Source organism: Oratosquilla oratoria, chromosome 1 (genome assembly GCF_046742065.1).
Source record: "Oratosquilla oratoria isolate Oo_2021 chromosome 1, ASM4674206v1, whole genome shotgun sequence".
NCBI lineage: Eukaryota > Metazoa > Arthropoda > Malacostraca > Stomatopoda > Squillidae > Oratosquilla > Oratosquilla oratoria.
The window spans coordinates 55,963,125-55,990,270 of NC_134777.1; the positions used below are offsets into that span (position 1 = coordinate 55,963,125).

General features: G+C 41.7%; 1 protein-coding gene across 6 annotated transcripts in view; it reads left to right on the forward strand.

The window, feature by feature from the left end:
* LOC143025853 (hippocampus abundant transcript 1 protein) overlaps positions 1 to 5,785 on the forward strand; it is a 243,111-nt gene extending 237,326 nt beyond the window's left edge. For all 6 annotated transcript variants that reach the window (XM_076185939.1, XM_076185998.1, XM_076185878.1 and 3 more), the window contains exons 11-12: positions 2,650 to 2,815; positions 2,931 to 5,785. In XM_076185939.1, coding sequence (XP_076042054.1) covers positions 2,650 to 2,815; positions 2,931 to 3,028 — 264 coding nt within the window. In that variant the 3' untranslated portion in view covers positions 3,029 to 5,785. The remainder of the gene's footprint in view (positions 1 to 2,649; positions 2,816 to 2,930) is intronic.
* Positions 5,786 to 27,146: the final 21,361 nt, after the last annotated feature.

Sequence of the window (27,146 nt, forward strand, 5' to 3'; positions counted from 1 at the left end):
GGGTTGACTTCTATCCTTAGAATAGTGACCAATCCTATATGTTTCTTCAACGTCTTTACTTGCATTTTGGGCTCCTTGAATTTCTTATAGGATTTCTATTGCCGTTTCTTTTTCTTCTTTTTCTTTCATGTACCTTGCCAAACCACCAAAACATGTTTTTCTTTTAGTCCATATACCACAATACATTTTTTCCCATCCACTGTGTCTCTGACCCAATTTGCTTTTTCATTAATTACTTGGATAATTGTGTCTTTTGTATTTTCCTGTATTTGTTGTTGGACTATTATATCCTTTTTATATCCTCTAATATCCTTTTTCAATTCCTTAATCTCATTTCTTAGATCCAAGTTAGTTTTCCTCAGGTTGGAGATCTCAAAGTTTGTTTGCACTAAGCAATCCATTAGACTAATGATTTCGTTTCTTAACCCCTTTCATACGGTGCCGCATACGTAGGCGGCATGAGGAGCAAGTGGATACGCGAGGCTGCCATATCGGCGTCTTGATTATATTTATTGTAGTTGCCCCTGCGTAATGACATACTCCCTAAACTGTCTTCATCGCATTTTCTATGGTTATCAAAATTCACGGGTGAAAGAGAGAACGATTGATATAAGCGGTGACTATATTTATGATGTGAGTATTATTATGACACATCGTACGTCTGGCAGCTAATGCTGCCTGCGAGATTTTGGCCCGTACTGAAGAGGTTAAGTCCATAATTTCATTCTCCCACCGTATCCTATTTTTGCTCATTTCCCTCTCTATCTCTAAGATTTAACTTTGTTGTTGCTCTCTGTATTCTTTCTAGTTTCCTTATATTCTTTTTAGCACTGTATGCACATATGTGTGTATTTACCTAGTTGTATTATATGGGAAGGGGAGCTGTGCTCGTGGCGCCCATCTTTGTATCTCGCAATATCTAGTTTGTTTTTAAATTCATGTATGGTGTTTGCACACACTATTGTTTCATCCAATTTGTTCCAGACATCCACCTCTCTGTGTGGAATTTTTTTTTTTTTTTTTCAGATCTCTCATATAACTATCCTTTTTGAGTTTCTTTTCATGTCCCCATGTTTTTCTTCTATCCACTCTAATAAGTCTTCTCTTCATGATTCTGTAAATGGCCAATAGATTGCCTCTTTCTCTTCTTTGTTCCAGGGTTGGTAGTTCCAGTTCAGACAATCTTTGCTCGTATGTCAATTTTGGAAGTGTTGGGGCCATCTTTGTCATTGTTCTTTGGATTCTATTTTCCTTATATTCTTTTTTGTACTGGGTGTCCATAGTGTCGCAGCATATTCCAATCTTGGTCTTATCAGTGTGACTAGTATTTTTTTACCATTACCTCATCCAAGTAATTAAAAGCCACCTTTATTGATCATAGTATAATGTAGGTTTCTGCAACTATTATGTTTATCTGCTTGTCTGGGGACATGTCTTTGGTGATGATTAATCCTAGGTCCTTTTTGGAACCAACTTTCTTTACTTCTTTTGCACCAATTTTATTGTCATATATATATATATATATATATATATATATGTATGTATGTATGTATGTAATGGGCGGGGGGGTGGGGGGTGGGGTAGTATGTGTGAGTGAATTTTGACGAAGCCCGAAGGGATTTCTCCCCGTCCTCGCCTTATATGCAAAGGGGGACGGAGAGGGGGGGGTCGCCGATTAAATGAAGCGGCCTTGCTGTGGATGTACTGTGTCTTGCGACACTGCTTCTGACCCAGGGCGGTGGGCAGGGTGCAGGGATGACCCGTCATCCAGGAGGTGCTCAGATGAGAGGGAGGGTGGGAGGGGTGTGGAGTGTATTTAGGGATGAAATGGGTGGGAGTGTTTTTATGCCTTTCCCTTTCTGGCTACCTCCCTTGGAAGGGGGAAAAAGCCTTGGTATATGTATGTATGTATGTATGTATTTATGCAATGGGGAAACGGAGAGGGGGGGGTCGCCGATTTAATGAAGCGGCCTTGCTGTGGATGTGCTGTGTCTTGCGACACTGCTTCTGACCCAGGGCAGTGGACAAGGTGCAGGTATGACCCGTCATTCAGGAGGTGCTAAGATAAGAGGGAGGGTGGAGGGGTGTGGAGTGTGTTCGGGGATGGAGTGGGTGGGAGTGATTTTGTGCCTTTTTCTTTTTGGCTACCCCCCTTGTGAGGGGGAAAAAGCCTTGGTATATGTATGTATGTATATATTTCTAAATTCCATTATACTACATTTCTTGAAGTTTACTTCCCACTTTTGACTCCATTCCCAGACCTTATCCAGGTCTCTCTGTAGTGATTCACAATCTTTTTCTGTACTTACTTTCTTTAGTAGTTTTGAGTCGTCTCCAAAGAAGTTCATGTATCATTCTACACCTTTATCCATGTCATTTACATACATAGCAAACATTATTGGAGCCAGAACTGAACCCTGTGTGTGCACAGATTAATGGTATATAGTTCATGTGGAAGACTAATTCCAAAGAGGTCATGAGTGCAGAGTATAGTTAATTGCCCTATGAATGCTCTACATTTTCATATGTCCAAGCTAGGAGGTATTCTCATTATGTTAGTGAAATAACTTTACCAGCCCCATGACAGTTACAGTTTTCCTAATTGTGTTTTGTGATAAGATAACTAAAGTATTAAACATTATATTTTAGGGACTTGGAACAAACAGCTCGATGGTGCATTCCCCCATGGCAGCTAATATGGTGCCTGGACCCCCTTTTGTCTTTGGAGCTTTTCTTGTTATCCTGGCTGTCCTGGTGGCAGCCTTTATCCCAGAAGGCAATCTATCAGGCTCAGACAAATCACGAAAGTTTAAAGGTAAGGAGCATACATGTGAAGCTGATGATTAGAAAATTAATATTCTGACTAATATTAGCCAACAAGACTTTTCGTTAAAGTTGGGCTCTAGCTTATTTAATTGTTCTTTCCACAGGGAGCAGCATAGACCTTGGATATGACCGTGGCCATAAGAAAAATGACAGCCAAGATGCCTCCTCCTTACCACTCATGGATGAGACTGGGGTGCTTTAGCAGGCTTGCACTTGGCCGCCACTCCTCACAGTGATCACAACACACAGGAGCAAGGACCAAAGGGCTCAAGCCAGAGTGCTACTGTCCCATGGTCTCCTCTGCTCCACCCTAGGAGGACCCTATGGTCGAGGAGACGAAGGGTCCAGATGGGAGTGTCAGACCATGTGGTTATTGCAGTGGTCTCTGGGTTCCCAAGGACCAAGGTTGTTTTGCATCAGCCAGCCACCACCACATAGCCAAGGCCACAACTGCAGAGGTGGGCGACACCTGCAGCATGGGCTGGGCAAGGCGAGGCCAACAAAGTGGTGTCGGGTATGGCTGGTTCCATTGTGATACACATTTAGTGCTAATTAACTTTGTCAAAGACTTGTTGACACAAAGACTTGTTGACACACGGGAATGCTGTGGCTGCTTCCTGCCCTGCACCCCTTCCCTTGTAAAAATAGGGATTTGTAATGATTGCTAGTTCTTGGTGATTTGTATATAATAACATTAGAATTGAATATGATTGTGAAAAGCCCCAAACCCGAGTGTTACAATGATACAAAGTTTTAGATTTTATACGTAGTCAAAGAAATACATAAGCAGATTCTTTTATTTTCTATGCTAAAAACATATATGGTAAGAAAGGCTGCGCACAGCATCTCATGAAGCATCTTGTTCTTGCTTTGTCTCACGCTCTGCCTTCTCCTACCATTCCACGCCTTCCCTTTGTCCTCTGCCCTTCCACACAGCACATTATTAGCATTAATCTTCTTCATTTCTACCATTATATATATTTTCTACCATTTATGTAATCTGTAACAATGATAATTCATGAATAGCAATTTGTACCTAGTTTCTGTGCATGGTGTTTTCAGATCACTGAATGAGTGGGAATAATGTGCCACCTTTGTGAAGGAGGGTGTGTGCGAGTGTGTATACAGTATGTGTGTATACTGCCTAAATGTGTGAATGCCAGGCCTCCAACCAAAGCTGTGTCTCCTGTGGTTAGCAAGGTTGTTAGTCTGTGCTCCAAACCGTCCTGACAACTGATCGTGTACACCTTTGATGCCAGCAAGGCCGCTGCCACTGCTGTAGCTGCTGCTTAGTCACAGGATCTTTTAGTGTATCAACCCACAACTTAGCCCACCAGGAGTACTCAAACCACACATCCTCCTCCTTTCAATTGGGCTCCTTTTTTGGCAAAGATCTATTTTATCTTTCTCTTCTATTCCATTCTTGATTTCCATTCCCTTCCCTTGTCCTGCCCCTGTACACTGCCACTTGTTTTACCTTGTCACTAGACTGTGCCACAACTTGTTTTCTTGTGTGCTCTTCCTATGAAGACAAGTCCCTCCAATCTAATTCTTCCCTCCAGTCCCCAGCCCTCAACTGCTCCTCACGCACCCAGAAGTTCAGTCCACATTAGACTGTCCTAGATGCCAGCATTCCTTGTTCACATTTTGTATCCCTATTTGATAGCACAGACTATCAAGTTGCAAAAATAAATACATATAAAATGAGCTGATTTCATTCTCAAATGTATAAAAGTTGGCAAAATGAGGAATATTGAAGATGCTCTCTTTGTGTATTGCAGCATTTTCATGCTCTACATACATTTTATTACAAACATGAGAGAAACGAAGCTGAAGGGCACCAGGAAGAACATAGCAGTATTCAAAACATACCTCTCCCACCCCACTTTGTGAGAACCATCCACACTCACCACCCATTGCATCTACAATCTCTCTCCCATTCTCACCACCCACTGCAACCACTACCTAGCTATATATCATCAGCACTCACCATCCACTGCGGCCACTGTCATCCACCCTCACCTGCCACCATAACCATTATCTATTTTTGGTCCATTTCCACAAACCCATCATTACCATTATTAACCACTTCCTCAGCTTTTGTATCCACCACAACTACAAATCCACATTACCACCACCACCATCCAACAGCAATATTAAGTATCAAAGCCACAACCACCCAGTTTCCTGGGTCAAAATCAAGCACAGGAAAGAAGGCTGAAATGTTGGGCATGACCTGACAGAAATATGTTTAAGATGCAATAAACAATATACAGAAATATAGTGGATAAGGGAGAACTTTTGTATCTTGGTAATCAATTGGGGAGGGTATGGGGGGGCAGATTTTTTTTTTTTTTTTTTCTTCTTTTTTTTCTTTTTCTTTCTTTTTTTTTTTCTTCTCTTTCTGTCTCTCAAGTTGTTTGTATAATTTCCATTCATTTGCTCATTCATCTCTTCATTCATTCTCCCATCATCACATTTTAAAATGTATTAGTTGTTCAGAATATTCTTTCATGGCTCACGGATGGCCTCATTTTTAAGTAGTGTGTTATCATCAGATGACCGCCATCTCTTTATTGAATCACTTTGAAGATTTAATATGGTTTTTCTGACAATGGGGAGAACCATGTGCTATGATGCTATGTGTAACTAATTAGATGAAGGCCCAATGCTGTGATATCATTATTCTTCACCAACATCACCACCACCACCCAAAAAATACCACTACCACTGCTATTACTATCACAACCACCATTACTTCTTGACAGAACATTGGTGAAGAAAAGATGTGTGGAGATTAAGTAGATAGACAAGTTGAAAGGCTACAAACTACCACAGGTTTTCTTATTACTTTGTAGAGTTCATTTCCTGTTCTGATTTTGTTTGTAGTTCATTTAGTCAATGTGATGTTGTAGGTCCTGCTTTTTGAATAAAGATGAAGAGATGGAACATAGCCGAAGTTGCTGAGTTTTCTTACCATGTTCCCTCAATTTTGTTATTGTGCAAGTTTCTCATCCTAACCTAGACCAAGTACCAACCCTTTGGGTCTGCACTTCATTGTTGGTCTACTATACTTCTACAGCAAGATCCCCAACAGTCATGAAAACATGCACCAAAGCTACCCCAATACATACCCCATCTGCATACAGAAACCAAAATCCTCCCCTAAGAACATCAGAATGAAAATGAGAAGTACATACAAGGGCCCTCAACCTTACTCACAAATCATTACATCACATATGAGGTCTGTTAGAAAAGTACATACATATACCATGGCTTTTTCCCCCTTACAAGGGAGGTAGCCAAAAAGGAAAAGGCATAAATTCATTCCCACCCATTCCATCCCTAAATACACTCCACACCACATCCACACCTCCCTCTTATCTTAGCACCTCCTGGATGACGGGTCATCCCTGCACCCTGTCCACTGCCCTGGGTCAGAAGCAATGTTGCAAGACACAGCACATCCACAGCAAGGCCGCTTCATTAAATCGGCGACCCCCACTCTTCGTCCCCCCATGCATAAAAGGAGAAGACGGGGAGAAATCCCTTTGGGCTGCGTCAAATTTTGCTCACACATACTACCTCATCCCCCATCCCCCCACCCATTCCACCTCATGCATCACAACACCATCCATATACAACCATTCTCCATTCACCCCTGTCTTCTGTCCTCTCCCGTCCTTGCTCAACAGACATTCCCCTCTTCCCCAAAGCCCCCTTCACCCCATCCATCCACCTCATCCTAGGATGTCCCCTCATGTTCACTCCCTCCACATCTGCCTTCCATACCTCTTTTACTAGTCTTTCTTCACTCATTCTTTCCATGTGTCCAAACCATCCTAATACTCTTTCATCAACCCTATCTCCCAACTCCCTTTCCACCCCTGTTCTCCTCCTCACCTCCTCATTTCTCACTCTATCTAGCCTAGTAACCCCCATCATACTTCTCAGACACCTCATCTCAAACAGATTCAAACTCCTTCTCTCTTCCTCTCTTATGTTCCATGTTTCTGCCCCATACAGTGCTGTTGGCACAATCACTCCTTCATACAGTCTCCTCATAGCATCCATTCCCAAATGTCTATTCCTCATTACACTCTTCAATCCACCAAGGCATTTACTTGCGTCTCTCAATCTACATTCTACCTCCACCTTCACTCCACCTTTTCCTGACACATTTGCACCCAAGTATCTAAAACTATCCACTTCCTCCAGTCCCTCTCCCTTTATGCTCACTTCCAGTCTACTGCCACTTTCACCCCTTGTACATCTCATCACCTTACTTTTACCCACATTTATCTTTAGCTTTCTTCTATAACATACTCTCCCAAACTCTGCCACCAACTTCCTCAATCCCTCCTCCGATCCTGCCACAAGCGCAGTGTCGTCAGCAAACAACAGCTGGCTCACCTCCCACTTTTCTCCATTTTCTTTAACCATCTCCAATCCCTGACCCACTATCCTTGCATTTACCTCTCGCACTACCCCATCCATGTATAAGTTGAACAGCCAGAGCGACATAACGCATCCTTGACGAAGTCCCACTTTACCTCGAACCACTCACTCTCTCCATTTCTAATCCTGACACAAGCTCTACTACTCTCATAAAAACTCTTGACAGCTCCTAGAAGCTTTCCCCCTATCCCGTATATCTGCATAACCTCCCACAGTGCCTTTCTGTCTACCCTATCGTAAACCTTTTCCAGATCCATAAAAGCCCAAAAAACATCCTTCCCCTTTCCTATAGCTTTCTCACATATCTGTCTTACCACAAAGATCTGATCTACACAACCTCTACCCGTCCTAAATCCACACTGTTCCTCACCAATTACTCCCTCTGTTCCTCTCCTAATCCTCTCAATCAAGATCCTCCCATAAGCCTTCCCAACTACACTTAACAAACTAATCCCTCTGAAACTACAACATTCACACTTGTCCCCTTTTCCCTTGTAAAGTGGAACTATACAGGCACTCTACCCTCTCTCCAGCAAACATTAAATAACCTCACCAGCCAGTCCACCATCACTGTACCTCCTTTTTTTAGACATTCTGCATGGCATCCATCCAGACCAGGTGCCTTACCTGCTTTCATCATCTTAACAACTGTCTTCATCCTTCCTTATTTCTCCTCCATTTTCCTCACTCATCACGGTCATTTTCTTAGCATTTCCCACTGCAGCTATCTTTTTCTCCCTATCCTTTACATTTAGCAACTCCCTAAAATATTCTGCCCATCTTTCCCTTACTGCCTTCTCTTCCATTATAATCTCTCCATCTGCACCTTTTCTTCTCTACTTGATTCGCCTCCTCTTCCTCTCTTAATTCCTTTCCAAAACATCTTTTTATTACTTTCAAAATTTTGTCATGCTCATACCCCATTTCACATCTGCTCTCCTCTTTGCAACCTTTACCTTTTGATTTACTTCTCTTTTCTTTTCTTTGTACCTCTCATATGACTCCCTCGTCCTATTTTGTAACCAAACTGTGAAAGCTCGCTTCTTCTCTTCTACAACCTTCTTTGTTTCCTCATCCCACCATTCACTACCCTTCCTTCTATTTCCTCCTGTCCTTTTTGTTCCACACACCATTCTTGCACACTTTGTGACTCCCTCCTTGAACCATCCCCATTCCTCCTCCACTCCTAGCTCTACTCTATCCTTCACTCCCTCCCACTCCTCCTTCAGCTTCTTCTTGTACTCCTTCTCCTTTTCCTTTTCATTTAAAGAGTTCACTCTAAGCACCTCCCTACCTTTTGCCCCTTTCCTTTTTCTCCATCTATCTTCCACTCTCAACTTACCTTCCACGAAAAAAGATCTGATATTCCCCCGCCCTCTCCCCTTAGCACATGTACATCCTTAACTCTTCCTATCATAATCCTATTTACCACTACATAATCCATTAACACTCTATCTACCACCCTTCCATCCACCACCCTCTCCCATGTGTACTTATGCTTGACTTTCTTCTGAAACACTGTATTTGCTATCATCAACTCTCTTTCTAGACGCATTTCCACCATCAACTCTCTCTACGATTCTTTCCTGGAACTCCACATTTCCCAAACACTCCATCAATTGGACCATTTCCTACCCTAGCATTAAGGTCTCCCAGTACTATTACATTGACATTTCTCCCTAAATTCTCTATGCACTCATTTAAATCTATCCAAAAGGCCTCCCTTTCTTCTACACTCTTTTCACTGCCAGGCCCATATGCACTTACAAAGACCCACATCTCCTTTCCCAGTTTCACCTTCATCCACATTATTCTTGAGGAAACCTTCCACTCCACTACACGTTTACCTATCTCTTCACTTACTAGAATAGCCACCCCTTCCCTCCCTCGCCCTCTCTTCACTCCTGATAACCTCCCACTTACACTCCCAAACTTACACTCACCCTTCCCTTTCAACTTAGTTTCACTCAAAGCCAACACATCCATCTTTCTTCTCACAAACATACTACCTATCTCTTCCCTTTTACTCTCATCTGTGCCACATCCACACACATTAAAGGACCCAAACCTTAGGGTGCTGGTCGGAAAACTCCCAGACCCTCTTTTGCCTTTACTTTTTCTTTTAGGAATGTCCCTTGTGGGGCTACAAGGAGAAGGATGCCTAGTCCCAATCCCTGTCCCTTTCTTCTCGCCTCTTACGATCCAAGTGGAAATACTTGGTGGCAGTATTCTTTTCCCCCACCACAGGGAAGTATCTGACTTTATTATTATTTTATTTATTTATTCATTTATTTATTTTTTTTTTTCTCAAAAACCTGATAGATTTGAATCAAGCACGCTTGCATGAGCTGACCTTGAACCTTTGTGCGCATGTGTGAATTTCTTCCTGCCTGTTGATAGCATCAGTTGCTGGCAAGCAGCATTTGTGTGAGGTAATATGTAGTGCTCTCGGTGGTTTTTCATTGCAAGGAAAATGATGACTGGGATTTGGTTTCTGGGTCGTACCTGTACACCCAGGACTCGTCACGAGTGACTATGGTATTCATGAAGTCGGGGTCACTGTGGAGTCCAGCATGTCCTGTGAGACTTAAACACAAAGTTGCTTTTGCTCCGCCATCAGCAGATTCGGCACAAATTTTGTCCCCACTCTCTTCATGGCCAAATCTTTGGTTACAACAGAATGTGCCAAAAAAGTGTTGATGCCCACCTCTTCTGCAATATCTCGGATGGTCACACAATGGTCCCGCATCACCACAGCATTCACTTTGGCAATGACCTGGTCATTTTGGCATGTTGATGGCCGACCGGTGTGATGCCCATAGCATTGTCACTGAAAGCCATCTGAATCTTCCGAATGGTTTCCACCTGGCTGTAGCCCAGTTTCTGGCAAAATTTGATACAGTAGCACTGCTCCAGTCGTTCCGTCATTTTCCTTGCAATGAAAAACAGCCGAGAGTACTACACATTACCTCACACAAATGCTGCTTGCCAGCAACTGACGCTATCAACAGGAAGGAAAAAATTCATGCATGCGCATGAAGGTTCAAGGTCAGCTCATGCAAGTGTGCTTGATTCAAATCCATCAGGTTTTTGTAAAAAAAAAAAAATAAAAAAAAATAAAGTCAGATACTTTTCTAACAGACCTCATATGTACGACTAACTGAATGCAACAAGAAAAGTACAGCAGCAACATGTTGCTCAAACAGCTACATCAACATCAATAAGGCCAGCAATGTGATACTACCCCATCACTTGGTACGAGACCATCCACCTGCCTCCAGGTAGAAGGTCAGAATCTACCGTCCAAAGGATCCACCTTGGATATCGCTATGGGTAGCAAGTGTTATGGATGGGGAAGAGACATTTACAAATGCTGCAAACTCTGTGTCCAAGGTCCACCACTATCTGGTAAAGTGCAGAGCTGCTGCCATTCTTCACCTAGGTCTCAGCCCACCTCTCACCTCAGCAGGGGTGGTGTGGCACCTCACTGTCTCCACTTTCAAGGCAACCCTCAACTTCTTGGGGGCACACCCTCTTCCTGGTGCCACCTGCAGTTGAGGGATGCCCCCTCCCCGATCTCAGGGCACCACCACTATTAACAGTATCATCACATACACAACAAAATTCATGTGCGAACTGTTCCAGACTACCTGCAAGGCAAGGTCTGAGAGGATACTAGCCCCACAAACCAAGAGTCGGGGGGAACTATCATCTGTGCCACAAAACACATTCATACAAAAAGACTTTCACAATCGGATCACAAAACAAGTACTTCAAGATCAACCAACCAAAGGGCATGAATGTGGGAGGGCTTTAATTGAAAGAATTAGGAGAGAAACGTGAGTAATTGGTGAGATGCCGACCCAATTGGAGCAAGTGACCAGAATGACCCCAAAATTAAAAAATCCCAGGGATTTTGCCCATAATTGGTAGATCACCAATTTGGTCCAAACTTACCCCCAGAGGAGAGAGTTAGGCACAGTGCACCATGAAGTAGACCAGAGGAGCCTGGGCTAAAGGGCCTGTGCATGGCAACCATCCAAAGCTGAGAATTTTTTCAATTTTTTCTCATTTCTGCCTCTGGCGCCCATAATGTTGTAAAAGTATATTAGTCCACTACTACTAGTGCACTAGTACTAATGCACTATAGGCAATTCACTCAAAGAATCTCAGTCGATCCAGTGTTTTTGGTTGGCAGCCCTGCTCACCCTTCCTCCACTTAGCTGGCTGAAACCTCAAGCTTCCTTAGAATATATTTATATTTCTTCACTTAGCTCAGTGACTGTACAAGTTACACAAATTTCATGTACATCTAGGGATGAAGCCGTCCTTGTTCACCTATTTCAAAGCTTTTCTTCTCAATAGTGTAGAGAAAGTAATTATAGTGACCCGTCATCCAGGAGGTGCTAAGATGAGAGGGAGGGTGGAGGGGTGTGGAGTGTATTCAGGGAGGTAGCCTTTTCCTTTTTGGCTACCTCCCTTGTAAGGGGATATATGTATATATGTATGTATGTATAAGATAAGGAATATAGTTTTAATGTTTGTACAGCATTTTACTTATTATCGCTGTGTCCAGTCATTATGAGGTTGGTTGTAAAATTTAACATGTCTTCTGTTATATAAAATAGTCATGAATATGACCGTGCTTTCACATATCCCATAAAGTGACACATAAAAGAGAAAATGAAAGGTTTATATGATTATCTTTTGATACTGGATGGGTGGCAGGAAGCACAGCATCTTGCTACCTCCCTCCACCCAAATCAATCTCGAGTCAAAATTGAACATGACTGTACATACCACTCATGGTTTTTCGCATCTCAATTAGTTTACAGCTTTCATCATCTCATATTCATTATCTTCTTGAGTCTTTGAATATGGTTGTACCAATGTATATGGTCTGAAGAGTGACACTCGGAACAGAAGTTGAAATGTTTAGATACGAAAAAGTTCGCTATGATGCAATTCATGAGACACCATAAAAAAAATTCATGAGGGGCATCTCTGTCACCACAGTGCGTAATGGAAGATATATCTCCTCCCCCCCACTCTTGCAATATAGAGCAATTGAAATGCTACGGTTGGTAAAATCATGATCTATTTAGGCGTCAATTATTATGATATTTCCAGGATGCACCACGTGGAGGCGGATAATATTTGCATCCTTTTTTTTATAGGTGCTCTGTCGTCTTTCAGGATTTCAAAGGACATCACTCTCATCACTGCTGCTGCCTGACTAGTTCAGTTCGATTGGAGTCTCAAACATGTGCTCAAAAGCAAAATCTTTATTAATATAATTTTCTTGGATCTTTGTATGGTCTACTCATTTCTTCCAGTTGTATTGAGTTATATGGTCGCTTGCAGTGCAAGTTCCTCAACTCTCTTCATATGTTGCTTGTCATTTGAATTTTTCCTCTTTATTTCTTCCTTGATCTGAGCCCAAATAAGTTCTATAGGGTTAAATTGGCAATACTATGGAGGGAGTCGGAGCACCTGCTGTCCTGTTGCAGCAGCAAGTTAATCAATTTCGTAGCAGAGGTTGGCTTTCTTGTTAAGCTTAATGAGTTCATAAAGTTCAACTCTGCCCTCTGAGGCGTCATGTGGAATAGTGTTGTCATTTAACCATTTGATGACCTCCCCTTTTCTTGAAACTCCTGTTGGTACCTTGTTCAGCTGTTTGTTATGATAGGGAGCATTGTCCATAATAATCAAAGATCTTGTAGGGATGTTAGGCAAGACTTGTTCTACGAACCATTTTTTGAATGATTATTCATGGAGTCATGGTAATCTCCTTTGTTACCAGCCTTGGATTTGAATAATAGGGGTGCACCAGAAACAAAGCCATCAGAACTTCCTGCATGGATGATGATGAATCTGCCACCTTTTCCAGATTTTGTGCTGGGGCCAATTGTTCCTTCCTTATTAGTCCAACATTGTTCAATAGTGATGTTTTGATTTACCCAAGTTTCATCTAGGTAAATTTCTTGTCTTTTCCTTGTGTTTGTTCTTCTTTAGCTCCCTTAGGAATTTGATTCTGGCAGCTACAATGTCTGATCTTTCCATCAATATTGCTCTGTTGTTGCAGTGCTTATATTTGAATCCCATACTCTTCAGTAATTTTCAGAGACTTGCTGTTCCTCCTTTAAAACTTAGTGGTGGTTCTTTAATGATTTCTAAAAGAGAGGCAAGAGTTGGTAACTCTCCTCTCTCATAAAATGAAAGGATTTTTCTTCTTATTCCTTCCTTGTCAAACTCGTCAACTGCACCAAGTACTGGTGCCAGACATGGCCGATGAACTGGTGATTCTATGACTCCCTCCATACTCCTCTTGCCCTGAAGTCTTGTTGACGAGGGCCTGTGAAACCTGCATCACCTCAGAAGTTTTCTTCACAACATCTTTGGTCTTCTCTGTTTTCTCCTTGTAGTAATTGAATACGCCGATTAAATGAAGCGGCCTTGCTGTGGATGTACTGTGTCTTGCGACACTGCTTCTGACCCAGGGCGGTGGGCAGGGTGCAGGGATGACCCGTCATCCAGGAGGTGCTCAGATGAGAGGAAGGGTGGGAGGGGTGTGGAGTGTATTTAGGGATGAAATGGGTGGGAGTGTTTTTATGCCTTTCCCTTTTTGGCTACCTCCCTTGGAAGGGGGAAAAAGCCTTGGTATATGTATGTATGTATGTAGTAATTGAATACACTGAGGACAATATTCCTGGCTTAGCTACCAAGTCTCAACATACCAGCTGGTCTACCGGGGGCACTGGGGGTGGAAGCCATCCTTCCCATTGTGCTGTAACAACTGAGTCTGCCACTTGACAACCCGACACAGTGACAGGTGCCTGCAAAGTGTGCTTGCCACGTTCATTTTGATTGTGGGGAACTTTTTCATATCTAAATATTTCAATTTTTGATCTGAGTGTCACTCTTCCAACCATATATATTGGTACAACCATATTCAAAGACTCAAGAAGATAATGAATATGAGATGATGAAAGCCATAAACTAATTGAGATGCGAAAAACCATAAGTGGTATGTACTCAAGTCAGGTTCAATTTTGACTCGAGATTGATTTGGGTGGAGGGAGGTAGCAAGACATTGTGCTTCCCACCACTCATACAATATCAAAAGATAATCATATAAACCTTTCATTTTCTCTTTTATGTGTCACTTCATGGGATATGTGAAAACACAGTCATATTCATGACTATTTTATATAACAGAAGACATGTTAAATCTTACAACCAGTCTCATGATGACTGGACACAGTGATAATAAGTAAAATGCTGTATAAACATTAAAATGACAGTATATTCCTTATCTTATACTCGCTATAATTATTTTCTTTGCACTATCAAGATGGAAAGCTTTGAAATAGGTGAACAAGGATGGCTTCATCCCTAGATATACATGAAATTTGTGTAACTCATATAGTCCCTGAGATACATGAAGAAATATAAATATATTTTAAGGAAACTTGAGGTTTCAGCCAGCTCAGTGGAGAAAGGGTGAGCAAGGCTGCTAATCTGAAAACGCAGGATCAACTGAGATTCTTTGAGTGAATTGCTTTTAATAATAGTATAATAGTACTAGTACATTAGCATACTAGTACTAGTACACTGGTACAAGTACATTAGTACTAGTGCACTAGTATTAATAAACTATTACTAATACACTTAGTTGTGTCCTGATTGATGCCTAAACTGACACTTAATTTACTGACAAATCAACAGATTTCCCAGCGGTGGCTCTAGCCAATGAAAAATACTTCTCCATGTAACCTCATTCACATGATACTAAGTAATTAATCGCCGTTATTTCATTGGTTTATTTTTACTAACATTAATTATCGTAGTCTATGCAAATATTTGGGATCTGTAAAACAGCATTGGTACCAACATCATGAACGTTGGCCGTTTTAGCTCACCCGGTATATGGTAGATCAGGGCCGAGATTGACAGTTCTATTGCCCATCTAGCCTACACTAAACACCCTCTTGCAAGAGTTTGTTAAACTAAACGTCACTTCAGTAAAGACACTTATGAACCGAAACATAGTTTGTTGCTGCATGGTGATAAAAACTTGTACACAGTGATAAAAACTTGTACACGGTGATAAAAACTTGTAAGATGAATTATTCCCTCAGGATAGTAAATTACGATTTTTCTGTAAAAATCTGAAATTTTTCATGTACATTTTGTATTCAATAAACTTTTCATGGCTCAAATTTCACACAAAACAATGGACCAATGCAAGCAGGAGTCGCATACATGCAGTTCATGAGCTTTAGCCACCAGTGACTTTTCCTGGCATGCGCGTTATAAGTCGGTGTGTGCTATCTGTGTACTGAGATAACGAAGTGCATGGGTGCGCATTATAACCCGATGCGCATTTTAAGCCGGAAAATACGGTACACAAAATGGTGTAATAATGGTATCAGGAAATAGTAATGAATAAAAGAAAATAGATTTAATTGTAAGAGCACGTGGAAGTAGATATTATTTCCATTCACCTAGGTAAGAATATACCTTTATGAAGTTCTTGCCCAATTTCAAAGATTACAGCACAGAAGGGAAACTGGAGGTTTTGGTTGAGAGGATTGGTGATGGTCCTCTATTGCAGGGGTAATGTGAGTCTGTGAAGGAGCAGTTGCTATGTTGAGGCCACAGGGAACTCTTGATATGATCTTTGTGCAAGACGGTCTCCATAAGATCTTTCAAACTGAGTGCTTTGACTTTGTTCATTGACTCATGTCCAATGATACAATAGGGTCCAGAGAATTTAGGGGAAAGCTTAAAGGTGGGGGTGTGGTTAAGGGTGTAAACAATGTCTCCAATTTCAAGGGTACAAGATCTGGCTGATTTGTTATGCAAACGGACCATTCCGTCCTTAGATGAGGAGTATTACGGTATGTATTCTTTTGAAAAGATTATTGAAATTTGCTACTTTGACCTTGACATAATCATCGAAGCTGTAAATGGGAGGTAATTCTGAAAGATCATATGGGAGCCTTTTGTCTGAACCTAAGAGGACACAATTAGGAGATTCCGATATTGACCTATTAATGGAACTATTTATACAAGCTTGAATCATGGGGACATGTTCATCTCAAGAAGGGTGAAGATCAAAAGCAAGATGTCATAGAACATTAAGCCATTTGAACTAGGGTGCTAAGGAGTAGTGTTGCATTTCTTGATTTGAAAGTAATTGCAAATGTGCAAAAGAATTTCTTTGTTGAATTCAGTCCCACTATCAGAAATCAGAGTTTTGGGTGTAGTGAAGGGGCACATGAGTTTGTCAATGAGTGTCTTTGCTACATGTGCTGTTTTGTCTGGTAGGGGGGAAAGAATACAGAATTGTAAAAATGGTTGACATAAACAAGGAGATATTGGTTTGCGGTATGTGTAAGTGGTAACTTGAGAAGATCAATAGCAACTGTGTCAAATGGGAATATACAAGAGGAAATGGGTTGTAGCATACCAATCACCTTTCACAGAACAATTCCACACCACCACACTTGCCATGCACTACTTAAACTCCAAATTCATTACAATAATACACAGCAACTTGTCAATCAATTAGGATGGACAATAGAACTCGGAAAATGATATAAGAAACTTCAAGATCATATGCTCTGGGAAACCAAATCATTATATAAACAGAAATGGGGAAACACTAGTAAAGGAAACAGCAAAGAAGCCCAAAGACCTAAAAACATTCTGGGAAAGAATAAAAAGATTAATGGGCACCAGCAACTACATACTACCCTGTTTGATGAGCAAAACAAGAAGATGTTCAACACAAGACAACAGGGACAGTTGCACCACAGGTACATAATACAAAAAAAAAAAAAAAAAAAAAATAGAATCAGAAAAGAATGTAAAAAGGGAACTAGCAGAAAAACAACGATTACTACAGCCACACAACCATGTAGATTTCACCCAATTGACAACCAGCCACTACCTCATAGAACAAATCACAGTCTACGAGGTGAAAGCAGTTATCAAAGGTTTTAAGAACAAATCTCCTGGAGAGAAAAACATAAAAATACTCACACACCTTCCAAACAACATGGCCAATAGATTAGCCCACATCTTCATGGCTTGTCTAGCCATAGGACACTTCCTAAGACCATTCGAAAATTCCACAATTACCCTGATTCCAAAGCCAGGAAAAGCACCAAATAGGGTAGAATATTTCAGACCAACTTCTCTCCTCGAAGTACCAGCACAGATACTAGAAAAAAATAATATAAGGGTGAGGTAGCACCTCAAGGAGGAACTGTACAACCCCAGGCAATATGGAGTCCGACTACTCCGTGAAACAACCACTGCCATTGCAAGAACATATAAACAGATAGTAAATGCAATGTCATCACGTCACCAATGTGCAACACTTTGAGACGTTAGCAAAGTGTTTGACAAGGTGTGACAAGATGGACTGAAGCTCAAAATATACCAACTACAGCTTCGAGAAGAACTAACTAGACTCCTTTGTGGATTCCTAACAGGGTGCACAGCGAGAATAAAATTAAAAGAACACAAAAGCAAACTATTCCCCCAAAGAATGGTGTACTTCAGGGATCTTGTCTTTCACCATGGTATACACAGTAGATATTCCCCTTCCCACAACTAACAATCGATCAAAATAATGGCAAAGCAAGTAGAAAAAACTTTCAGCTGGATCACAGAGTTTGAAAAGCAATAGAAAAAAAAAAATTGAGGTTATCCCAAGTGTGAAGTTCTGCCTGACACCAATAACAGTAGATAAGACTATCGAATACTTCAAATCTGACAAACTACTGGGACTCAAAGTAATACAGCGGGGCATACTGACCCATGCCAACGACAAATTAAAACAGGCAAAATCCATCGCAGCAAAACTAAGGAGATTCAAAACAATGTCAAAGAAAGTTAAAGTACACCTATACAAAGCCTTGGTGAGACCAATACCCATACATCCCTCTCAATACTCAATTGAAAAAACAACTACAGAAACTACAGAGGCTTCAAAACAAGTTCCTCAGGTTTGCAAGCGGTCAAATCTCACCATTTCATGAAACAATCGAAGAAATCCACAAAAGAACCAACACAGAACCTCACAACATCAGACTCTACCGTATGGCGAATTGAACTTGGGACAAATTACTTGAAGACCCCACTACCCCAGAGCATCTGAAAGGAAACGAACAAGAAAGAGTACAGCCCCATGCATGGTGACCAAAAAGTCTACCAAGAGCCCAGACATTATCACTACAACCAGTATACATTGCAACAGACCAACCAAATAGCTCAGTAAACCATATTGGAACTACACAAGAAAGGAAGAAAAATAAAATAAAATAGGCTAGCTAGATTAGCTACTTTCAAAGAATAGACAAGGGGTGTCGTCCCCCTCATTTCATTACACAGTCATTCCAACTTTATACACAAAGGCCATGGCCTTCTTCCTGATCTACTAAACTCTTACCTAGTATTAAAAAAAAAAAAATAGAGCATACCAGTCATTTTGTATACTTTTAATAACTCTTAATAAAACGGATACATATACAGTACATATGTAATTACACATGCACATGCACACATACATTTTTACCTATGCATACTGTATATGTTCCGTATCTGTTAACTTGCACACACACACACAGAATCACTAGAAAAAAAACACTGTTAATAACTCATTCTCAAATTGCCCACCTGAAAGATAAAATTGACCCATGTGAGACATGCGCCCAATGTTGGGAACCAAAAGTTTACGTTTTTTGTCTAATATTTATGTATATTAATAGAAATTAAAGTCTAGGTCCGGAAAGTTTAGTCCTTTAGTACATCATTATATAGTTCCTAGTGTTTTGGACAACCCCACCCCCATGCCGAATATGATGCGGATGGGACCAATATTTTGATATTTCACCTTTTTGCCGCGGACATTTGTGACAGCTTCGGAGACCGGCAGCTGCTTGGATGCAAATGGCTCCCGCGTCCAGGGATAATATTTTACTACTGTACATTATAAACATCATTCCGTTTTTTTATCTTCCCCGCTTCCTTCGTGCATAATTTAATGTTGGCCGGACGAATATTTCACTTGTGTTCAACTCATAACACATCTCCCCGGCAGAGCCCTTACATGCCTCAGTGCCGCCCCCCGGCAAAGTTCTCAGTGATGCCCTTTCTCTCATCACCACTTTCCATCTCCACCATCCCTTACAGCCTGTTTTAGCTGTTGGCTTGCGAAATGATTAAACTGATTTTAAAAAGTGTATTTAATGTCCCTATTGCAGAAAGGATATGGGAAAATAGTTTATATTTTGTTGCTTCTAACGGTAAAATATTCAGAGCTCCTTTGACCTTATTTTTATTATAATTATTGTGTCAGCCTTGTAGGCTGCATGTCCAGACTAGAATTGCCACCCCCCTAAATGTGCCACCCCAGGGCGTGTGTCCCCCGCCTCATGTGAGGGCCCTACTCCCCGGTCTTTCAGAGTTGTTAAGAAAATTGTACAATCCTTTTTGCAGATGCTACAGTTTCAATGGCAGTGCTCTCCCCTGTTATAATGAGTCATGTAACCATAAAACCTTTTTGCATCTTACACGGTACCATAGGTCACATTTTATGCTACATCACTTTCCTCAACTAATCAGTCAATCCATCCGTTACCCCTGGTCTCTCTTGCACAGAACCCTTACATGCCTAGGTGCCGCCCTAGGTCAAAGTTCTCACTGACGCAAGCCCCCCCCCCCCACACACACACACATCCAATCACCATTTCTCACTCCCGCCAAAACTGGAAAAGAAAATGTAGATATTTTGAGCCAAACTTAATATTTTTCATGTACACATTTTAGCTATTGGCTTGCTAAATAATTTAACAGATTTCGACATTTGTATTTAATGTCCCTATTGCAGAACGAATAAGGGAAGATATTTCATTTTTGTTTAATCTAATGCAAAAATCGTCGATTATGGTAAGATATTCAGGGCTTCTTTGACCTCTTTTTTATTATTATTATTAACATTATTTTGTTAACCTTGTGAACAGCAGGTCTCGGCTAGAATTGCAGCCCTCGGGCATATGCACCCACTCCAATATGAGGGGGCTCTTGTAGAAGAGCTGTCGGTCTTGAAATAACCGGTGGCAGCAGCCCTGGGGCAAGACCAAAAGTCACTTGTCTTGGGATTGTTAATGTGCAGATTCGTAGATTGTGCTGTTCTGGGTTCTCATGTGACGTTGTCTCAACTGCTGACGCCAGCCACACCGAAGATGTCTACTTCCTTGGCTGGTCCAACCCAGACTGATGACGTCACCAACGCGAGTGGAGACGTACCCAACCGTCGAGGCTCACAGCTCGCTCACGTGAACCACAAAGGGAAAGCGGCCAATCAGAAGGCTAGACGTTCCAACAGGACCCGTCTGTGATCCCACTACGGAGTTTAAAAGGAAAGTCTCTTGCCAACACCGACTCAGCAGAGGTCAGACGTCGCCCTTCGCTCCAGCTCTTTCAACCAATGCCCATCAACCTTCGCCAGCCGGTTGCAGCGGAGATTTTTCTCTCCTATGCTGCCGACCGGTCCGGCACATGGTTGACTTCTTCGTTGATGCTGGCGAGTGGGTTTTCACCTTAGACAAATACACACGTTTCCCGAGTCACGTAATTCTCTGCTTTCAGAGTTGTGCTTGGAAAGAAAGAGACTGACACACAAATCTACACTCGTTGGCTCAGCAGAGGTCAAACGTCGCCCTTCCCTCCGGCTCAGCCAACGCCCACAAATCTTCGCCGGCCGGTCGTGGGGGAAATCTTATTTTGTTCTTTAGTCTCCCCTGCTGCCGACCGGTCCGGCACATAAACCTGACCTCTTCATTGAAGCTGATGAGCGGGTTTATATTTTAGACAAATACATACGTTTCCCAAGTCATGTAATTCTCTGCTTTCAGAGTTGTGCTCGGAAGAAAAGATACACAAATCAAGACTCGCCCGCCTGCCCTCCGCACTGCCATCGGATCCACTTTCTTGACTACACTTCGGATATCGCCCATTGCCTCGCTTGGGGTTAATCAGCAATGCACTTTGCCTAGCCTGGGCTTAATCAGCAATGCACTTTGCCTAACTTGGGGTTAATCAGCAATGCACTTTGCCTAGCTTGGGGTTAATCAGCAACACCAATCAACCTTCTCCGTTAGGGACAAGTTACTTTCGGGGGCACACGCGGAAAGTGAACCTTAATCACTCCTCGTAAGATACACATACCTCTCACGAACATAACCACGCCCCACGCACAAACATTTACACGTACTTTTTCTTCGACTAAAATTCACTTCTTTTCTAACTTCCTCTTATACTAAATCTTCTCATTTCAGTTTACCTCCCACTGAAGATTTTTCCATTTTTCAACCTTTCTCTACTACTATGCCTCCTACCATTTTCTCAGCTTTTGATGATACTAATCACAGGCGCCCGCTTGGCATCCAAGTTCCCTGCCCGTTTCTCCCGAACCACCACTATCAATCGCCCCTTAGTGAATCGCCCATGGAAAAAGCGCTTATTGGCAATAGCCCTCTTTTACACACTACTGTCTTTTAATTTTCTTACATACCGTACATTCTTCCCCTCCCACACAAACCAATCCCGCATGAGCGGGTGGTCTGTCCTAGGTAGCCCGTAACCATAGAACAGCCTCACCAATCACCGCAGCAACAACTCGCCTCCAGCTCCAAGACCTTCTCCCTCCTAGCATCGATCGAGGACCTCCAGTTCCAGATTTCGGGCTTGCCATATTCTCACCTGATTCAGTGATTAAAGAGATAAAGATCACTGTGTTGGTTTCCTTCCTTAGTTGTCTTTCATACCAGAACACTACACTCAGTCTCTGGGGGAGTTTGAATCTGTGGTCAGACCTATTCTGTGTTGGTACTGTCTTAGTGTAGAATAATGTCCTAAGTGCAGACTTACTAGTGTGGTTCTTATCAGATGTGAGGGTGGGTTGTTGTTGGAGTATTGTGTTTGGCGGTCTTTCCTGAAGGGATTCTTCAGTTATCTGGGTGTATATAATTTTTCTGTAGACTTTTGTGTGGGGTAGGTGGTAGGTTAGAAATATTTGGAAGTTTTTGAAGAATATGTGTTCCATTTAATTTGAGGTTCCTACAATTCTTCAAAAGAAGGGCAAAACTGTGTCACATATTGTTCATATAGTCGGTATTTGTTCAGTTGCGCTCAACTACGTGATATAGCATTATAAAATTAAATATTAATTTTGTAAATTATAAAACATGAGGGTAATATGCGATTTTCTTGGAAATAGAAATAAAAAATACCTTGCTACAAGCAAATATAATAACGAACGAAGTCGCTAGCATAGGATCAGGACGCCATCTTTTTTGTCAAGTGTTGTCTGCCTGGTCCAGTTGAGGCCTGGTTTACGCCCTCGGTACTTCCGCCAGTACCTCGCGAGGTATATATTCTTGAAGGAATGCTATGGAGCTGAAATCCATGCGTTCCTTCAAGCTATGAGAAACCTATATACCCCACAATCAGAGAGAGTGATTGAACAGGCCGCCAACATCCGTGACGACGACGACGACGATCCGGATGACCTTAAGTTACAGGTACCGATTTACTAAATACACGTTAGGTTAGGTTAGAACAGACGAATTTATCATCCTTTCATTTCTTCGACGTCGGCATCTATCAAAACAAACATGGCGTACCATTCGTCCGGCGTGACTTCGTTGTCCCGAAATCCCAGCGGAAGGAGGTGATGGTTGTGGGGGCAGGAGAATTCTCGTACATTGGGGAGTGGGTGAAGGGGGATAGCTACAGTGGGAGCCAAGGCCCAGGAGATTTGAGTCACCGGCCGGGACCACGCACGCGCCCTTTAAGGCGAGCGTGTTTATATCTCAAATGGGGTGGGGGGACTCATCACGTAGATCACAATCCTAGGCTAATCAAACAGAACATACTATAATGCGTTTTATTAATTGAAGTTATTTCTACAATCAATGCAACTGACATGCAACTTGAATCTTAAGTGGTATTAATTAAATGTTCCAATTTTACTTACGATTTACGTATTCTACCTGGCTAGCCCTGCGCGCTTTAATTCCTAACTAACAATCAACAAAATACCTCGCATTACTCTGGAGTCTCTCCGATGATACTGCGTTCCCTGTACTCGTCTTCAAATAAATGGGTGACATTTATTTGTGTAGGATGCGGATGCAGGGGATAGATACACTCGTGGCACTGAGAGTGGCGGGCATCTTGGCTGTCCTCGTTGGTGGCTCACCTCGTGGTGGGAAGCGGATCCGTTCCGAGGACTTCCTTTTCCAGATCTCACCACACTGACTAAAATTCGGTTCTAGTCATGGTGTCCCGAAAGTGGGTTCAGCATACACCTTAAACACGGTGACTGTTCCCAAGAGGCGAAACTCGTCGGAACACCGATCAAGCCCGTTCCCAGGGGGGTCGGGGCGTCACTTCACTCGTGCTCCTGGCCTCGATTCAATAGGCTTCAGCCGATATGAGTCACTATTGTATGGCTGATGGTGATCACACGGGTAGGGATCGAGGTGTAAAATCCTCGATAGCCACCCTATGGGAGAGTGGGGCACGTTTGATCTTCCGAAAGCACGTGAGGCCCACCTCACCCTGTGTGAACCCGAGGTTAACTGCCTGGTGCCCGGCACTGTCCGCGGGCGTCGGGTCAACTGCCTATGCCCATATACTGTTGCCGGTGATTCTTAATTTTAAATCACCAGTTTCGAAGGAAATATAGTGCAACGTTTATGTGGGAGTCGAATAATTTCTAGCAGTCCTTTGAGGTAGTCACGAGAGAGGACTATATGATCCTAACTAGCCTAATTATCTAGCCTATACGAGAAATGGCAAGCGCGCAGGGGGGAGGGAAACCGTCATAGAACAAATTCGAACTGTAACGCTTGGGTGAAATACACTAATCTTAATCATAAAGTAGCAAGTTACAACTACAGCATGGAGAAACAGTAAAACTGAGAGGTTGTGATATTCCAATCTTAACATTATAACATCCGTGATGTCTTCGATCATAGGCATACGAAGAGACACCTTGAACAAAGAAAGGGTGGGAGAAATTCCTGAACAAATAGGAGACTCTCAAACTCGTTAAGGCAATCCAGCTGACTGCTAAACATTTCATCTTGTCTGAAATAAACGGGACTTCCCATCTCTGAAAGACCATTTAGAGTCGACATGATAATGATATCTAGATCAAAATATTGGAAGAAAGACATGCTATTACAAAATGAAAGATCAAGTCATGATAGAAAGCTGGAAGAAACTTTTCTTAAAATATATTGGGATAAACAGCTCCCCACAGCAATACGTATAGTATTTTTAGCACAACTCCAACTCAACATTACAAATAGCATGCAACTAGATAAACTATACAAATACACAATATTCACCAAAAACGAAAATCCAATCCTGTTATCAGCGTTCTTTTGTATTCAGCTTTGTGGAAAATCAATTCTCTCATCAGGCTAAATTATATTGAGTTGAGAGGTAAGATACGTATGCCACACATTGCTCAACAGACACCAGATTAGTATACCTTTACTATCTGACAAAACAGGAATGTGACAGGTAATTACACTGGTTTGATTATGGTGGATCTACAAAAGGCATTTGACACAGTGGATCATGACATTCTATTTTAAAAAATCAGGCATTACGAATGGCGAATACTGGCTGGCTCAAGTCCTACCTCACAGGACGCAAACAATTTGTACAGGTAAATGGAGCCTGCTCAGGTGACAGAGAGATAACTTGTGGTGTAACACAAGGTTCAATTCTGGGGCCCCTTCTGTTCCTGGTCTATATCAACGACATGCCAGGTGCGGTGAACTGTAAGTTATTGTTCTATGCAGATGACTCAGCACTAATTGTCTCAGGTAGGGACCCAGTTGAAGTAGAGGAGGGTTATGAGTGTTGGATTGTCATCAGTCCAGGACTGGCTCATAGATAACAAGCTGTCTTTACACCTTGGTAAAACTGAAAGTATTGTCTTTACATCCAAACCCAACCTAAGGAAACGCCGCTGTGTACAAGAGGTAACTTATCTTGGAATACCCTTAGATCAGTCCCTTTCAGGGAATGCCTTAACGGATATGATTATATTCAAGTGTTCACATAAAGTTAAGTTTTTGTACAGAAAGGCCAGATATTTTCATATGGAAACAAAGCTTCTGGTCTCGGCCCTGATACAGCATTACTTTGATCACGCTTGTAGCTCTTGGTACAGTAGTCTGAGCAGGAAAAAAACAGTCTCGGCTACAGGTTGCACAAAATAAGATAATTAGATTCATGCTAAATTTACCTCAACATAGTCATATTGGCATAGAGGAATTTAGCAAAGTAGGAATGTTACGTGTAAAATATCGTGTGCAGCAGTTGAAACTAAATCATGTTTACAATGTCGTTCATAATTCTGCTCCTTCCTATGCGAGTTGTAATTTTACGTTATCTGCTGAAAACTGAACCCAGAACAGTCAAGGGTCATTCATTGTAACTCATGCAGGCTCTTTCACACGGAAAAAAAAAAAAAAAAAAATCACAGGTGCTCAATTATGGAACTCGCTACCTATGTCCATGAAGCAGTCAGATAGCAAGGTTACCTTTAAATAAAAATCAAGGATTACTATATGTCCAGGCGCGGATCCAGGAATGTTATTTGTGTGTGTGTGTGGGGGGGGGGGAACCGATAACCGATACTTGAAACACGCCGATATTTTAACCCCAAGATATGCTGTTGGCTTGGAGATTGGTCCAGAAACCTAAGTCTGTTTTGCTCGTAATTGTATGTAAAATCATATATAATTCAAATTTAATTCATATCATAAATTCGCACTAAAAAGTGTTTATCCAAGGAGAATCAAACTCGAGATGATTGAAAAAATTATATTATTATTAATGAAAATAACATGACATTAGATCGCGCTCTGCAAAACATAAATGTGTGCTCACTACTCAATTACCGTCAAATAATACAACACACCATTGATAATAATGGTGTTTTGGTACCATAATACAACAGTAATACACCACTGACACCAATATACAACAACAAAATGCAACAACACATCAAGTGTACCATACTCGGGGCGTTGCCCCCCCCCCTTGTATCCGCGCCTGTATATGTCTTAGGTATGGACCGAGCACAGCCTTGATTTTATGTACTACTAGCCTAGTGAGGGGTACCATATTCCATGAGTAATACCATCTAAATCTGCGTTCACTCTTAACTGTCCTGACATTCCCTTTCTGTCCTTCAGAGCTTTAGCGTAGTATAACAATGTTTGAGGCTCAAAACTGGTTTCCATCTTTGTTTTGCTTGTCATAGTTTGGTATATGTTTCATGTATGGTCTGAGAACAGTTGTGATCTGATTATGATACTAGCCTGTTGAATCAGGGTACCAGGCAACAAGGTAATTGGACCTTTTTCCTCCAGCTATTTGTTTTACTCATACCAGCATACTTCTGGTGCTACAGGTTATAATGTACATTCACTTCCTGGTGCTCAAACTAATGTGTAATTGCCCACTCCGTCATAAAGTATAGGTATTTTTTAAATTAATTAAATAATTAATTTGTAATTCATACGTTACCCAAGCTGCCCTGTAGCATTCACTATAACTACATGTTGATATTGTTGATGGCCTGCAACCTTCTATCCCATAATACTTGATATTTACTCATACCCTGGGATGGACTCCCCTTTATTGTCCTACACTTGCTGCTACAGCAGTAGAATAATGTAGTATATCACTAATGGTGCTACACTGATCTGGTACTCACTCATACTGTTTTGGTACCTTTTAGTAATCTTTTATTG